The 3,622-nt window shown below is 60.0% G+C and overlaps 1 protein-coding gene across 1 annotated transcript in view; it reads left to right on the top strand.

Moving 5' to 3' along the window:
* The first annotated feature begins 2,134 nt into the window (after window positions 1–2,134).
* Window positions 2,135–3,622, top strand: part of LOC108510223 (eukaryotic translation initiation factor 3 subunit C-like) — a 20,024-nt gene continuing 18,536 nt past the window's right edge. The window contains exons 1-10 of the mRNA XM_017839899.1: window positions 2,135–2,149; window positions 2,439–2,471; window positions 2,556–2,588; window positions 2,721–2,753; window positions 2,848–2,880; window positions 2,993–3,025; window positions 3,099–3,131; window positions 3,287–3,319; window positions 3,404–3,436; window positions 3,521–3,553. Coding sequence (XP_017695388.1) covers window positions 2,135–2,149; window positions 2,439–2,471; window positions 2,556–2,588; window positions 2,721–2,753; window positions 2,848–2,880; window positions 2,993–3,025; window positions 3,099–3,131; window positions 3,287–3,319; window positions 3,404–3,436; window positions 3,521–3,553 — 312 coding nt within the window. The remainder of the gene's footprint in view (window positions 2,150–2,438; window positions 2,472–2,555; window positions 2,589–2,720; window positions 2,754–2,847; window positions 2,881–2,992; window positions 3,026–3,098; window positions 3,132–3,286; window positions 3,320–3,403; window positions 3,437–3,520; window positions 3,554–3,622) is intronic.

The following is a 3,622-nucleotide window of genomic DNA, read 5'->3' as shown; positions in this document are numbered from 1 at the left end:
ACACACCTGGGAACTCACCTGGGCGGGTGAGACACGGCTAGGGGGGGAAAACACACACCTGGGAACTCACCTGGGCGGGTGAGACACGGCTAGGGGGGGAAAACACACACCTGGGAACTCACCTGGGCAGGTGAGACACACCTGGGGGGTGAGACACACACCCGGGCAGGTAAACACACCTGGAGGGGTAAAACACACACCTGGGCAGGTAAACACACACCTGGGGGGAAAAGACACACCTGGGGGGGAAAACACACACCTGGGCAGGTAAACACACATCTGGGCAGGTAAATACACAGGTGGGGGGGAAAACACACACCTGGGCAGGTAAAACACACACCTGGGGGGGTGAACACACACCTGGGGGGGTAAAACACACACCTGGGGGGGAAAACACACACCTGGGCAGGTAAATACACAGGTGGGGGGGGAAACACACACCTGGGAACTCACCTGGGCAGGTGAGACACACCTGGGGGGGTGAGACACAAACCTGGGCAGGTAAACGCACACCTGGGCAGGTAAACACACACCTGGGCAGGTAAACACACACCTGGGCAGGTAAACACACACCTGGGGGGGGAAAACACACACCTGGGGGGGTAAAACACACACCTGGGCAGGTAAAACAAACACACACCTGGGGGGTAAAACACACACCTGGGCAGGTAAAACACATACCTGGGCAGATAAACACACCTGGGAGGGTGAGACACACACCTGGGCAGGTAAACACACACCTGGAAGGGTGAGACACACCTGGGGGGGGAAACACACACCTGGGGGGGAAAACACACACCTGGGCAGGTAAATACACAGGTGGGGGGGAAAACACACACCTGGGGGAGAAAACACACACCTGGGCAGGTAAACACACACCTGGGGGGGAAAACACACACCTGGGGGGGAAACACATACCTGTGCAGGTGAGACACACCTGGGGGGCTGAGACACACACCTGGGCAGGTAAACACACCTGGGGGGGGTAAAACACACACCTGGGCAGGTAAAACACACACCTGGGCAGGTGAGACACACACCTGGGGGGGTAAACACACACCTGGGCAGGTAAATACACAGGTGGGGGGGGAAACACACACCTGGGCGGGGAAACACACACCTGGGGGGGTGAACACACACCTGGGCAGGAAAACACACACCTGGGCAGATAAACACACCTGGGAGGGTGAGACACACACCTGGGCAGGTAAACACACACCTGGGGGGGGAAACACGCACCTGGGGGGTAAAAACACACACCTGGGCAGGTAAACACACACCTGGGGGGGGAAAACACAAACCTGGGCAGGTAAACACACACCTGGGCAGGTAAATACACACCTGGGAGGGTGAGACACACACCTGGGAGGGTAAACACACACCTGGGGGGGAAATACACACACCTGGGCAGGTAAACACACACCTGGGGGGGAAAATACACACCTGGGCAGGTAAAACACACACCTGGGCAGGTAAACACACACCTGGGCAGGTAAACACACCTGGGAGGGTGAGACACACACCTGGGGGGTAAAACACACACCTGGGCAGGTAAACACACACCTGGGGGGGCTCGTGTCGCACCTGCAGGACAACATCCAGCACACAGACCCACCTGTGCAGGTGAGGCACACCTGGGGGGGTCAGAACTCACCTGCCCAGGTGACCTGACCTCACCTGTCCCTCACCTGTCCCCCCCCCCATCCAGATCCTCTACAACCGCACCATGGTCCAGCTGGGGGTGGGCGGGGCTGCTCGAAACTCACCTGCCCAGGTGACCTGACCTCACCTTTACTGGTCAGTGTGGGGTCACACCTGTCCAGGTGAGCACATGACACACCTGTCCAGGTGAGGCGACCTCACCTGTGCTGCTCAGGGGCGGGTACAACCCGCTTTTACTGGTCAGTGTGGGGTCACACCTGTCCAGGTGAGCACATGACACACCTGTCCAGGTGAGGTGACCTCACCTGTGCTGCTCAGGGGCGGGTACAACCCGCTTTCACTGGTCAGTGTGGGGTCACACCTGTCCAGATGAACACGTGACACACCTGGGCTGGTCAGGGGTGGTCAGAACTCACCTGTCCAGGTGTCCTGACCTCACCTGTCCCCCCCCCAGATCCTCTACAACCGCACCATGGTCCAGCTGGGGGTGGGTGGGACTCACCTGGGCTGGTCAGGGGTGGACAGAACTCACCTGCCCAGGTGACCTGACCTCACCTTTCCTGGTCAGTGTGGGGTCACACCTGTCCAGGTGAACACATGGCACACCTGTCCAGGTAGGGTGACATCACCTGTACTGCTCAGGGGTGGGCAGAACTCACCTTTACTGGTCAGTGTGGGGTCACACCTGTCCAGGTGAACACGTGACACACCTGGGCTGCTCTAAGATGGTCAGAACTCACCTGCCCAGGTGCCCTGACCTCACCTGTCCCCCCCAGATCCTCTACAACCGCACCATGGTCCAACTGGGGGTGGGTGGGACTGCTCAAAACTCACCTGCCCAGGTGACCTGACCTCACCTGTCCCTTACCTGTCCCTCACCTGTCCCCCCCCAGATCCTCTACAACCGCACCATGGTCCAGCTGGGGGTGGGTGGGACTCACCTCTACTGGTCAGTGTGGGGTCACACCTGTCCAGGTGAACACGTGACACACCTGGGCTGCTCCAAGATAGTCAGAACTCACCTGTCCAGGTGACCTGACCTCACCTGTCCCACCCAGATCCTCTACAACCGCACCATGGTCCAGCTGGGGGTGGGTGGGACTCACCTGGGCTGTTCACAACTCACCTGCCCAGGTGACCTGACCTCACCTGTCCCTCACCTGTCCCTCACCTGCCCCCCCCCAGATCCTCTACAACCGCACCATGGTCCAGCTGGGGGTGGGTGGGGATGGACACAACTCACCTGGGCTGGTCAGGAGTGGTTAAAACTTACCTGTCCCTTACCTGTTGCTCACCTGTTGCTCACCTGTCCCTCACCTGTCCCCCCCAGATCCTCTACAACCGCACCATGGTCCAGCTGGGGGTGGGCGGGGCTGCTCAAAACTCACCTGCCCAGGTGACCTGACCTCACCTGTCCCTCACCTGTCCCCCCCCAGATCCTCTACAACCGCACCATGGTCCAGCTGGGGGTGGGTGGGACTCACCTTTACTGGTCAGTGTGAGGTCACACCTGTTCAGGTGACCACGTGACACACCTGGGCTGCTCTAAGATGGTCAGAACTCACCTGTCCAGGTGACCTGACCTCACCTGTCCCTCACCTGTCCCTCACCTGTCCCCCCCCAGATCCTCTACAACCGCACCATGGTCCAGCTGGGGGTGGGTGGGGATGGACAGAACTCACCTGTCCAGGTGACCTGACCTCACCTGTCCCTCACCTGTCCCTCACCTGTCCCCCCCCAGATCCTCTACAACCGCACCATGGCCCAGCTGGGGGTGGGTGGGGATGGACAGAACTCACCTGTCCAGGTGACCTGACCTCACCTGTCCCTCACCTGTCCCTCACCTGTCCCCCCCCAGATCCTCTACAACCGCACCATGGCCCAGCTGGGGGTGGGTGGGGATGGACAGAACTCACCTGTCCAGGTGACCTGACCTCACCTGTCCCTCACCTGTCCCCCC

The sequence above is a fragment of the Lepidothrix coronata genome, unplaced genomic scaffold, assembly GCF_001604755.1.
Source record: "Lepidothrix coronata isolate B3197 unplaced genomic scaffold, Lepidothrix_coronata-1.0 Scaffold555, whole genome shotgun sequence".
Lineage (NCBI taxonomy): Eukaryota > Metazoa > Chordata > Aves > Passeriformes > Pipridae > Lepidothrix > Lepidothrix coronata.
This window is presented reverse-complemented; position numbering and strand designations above follow the sequence as displayed.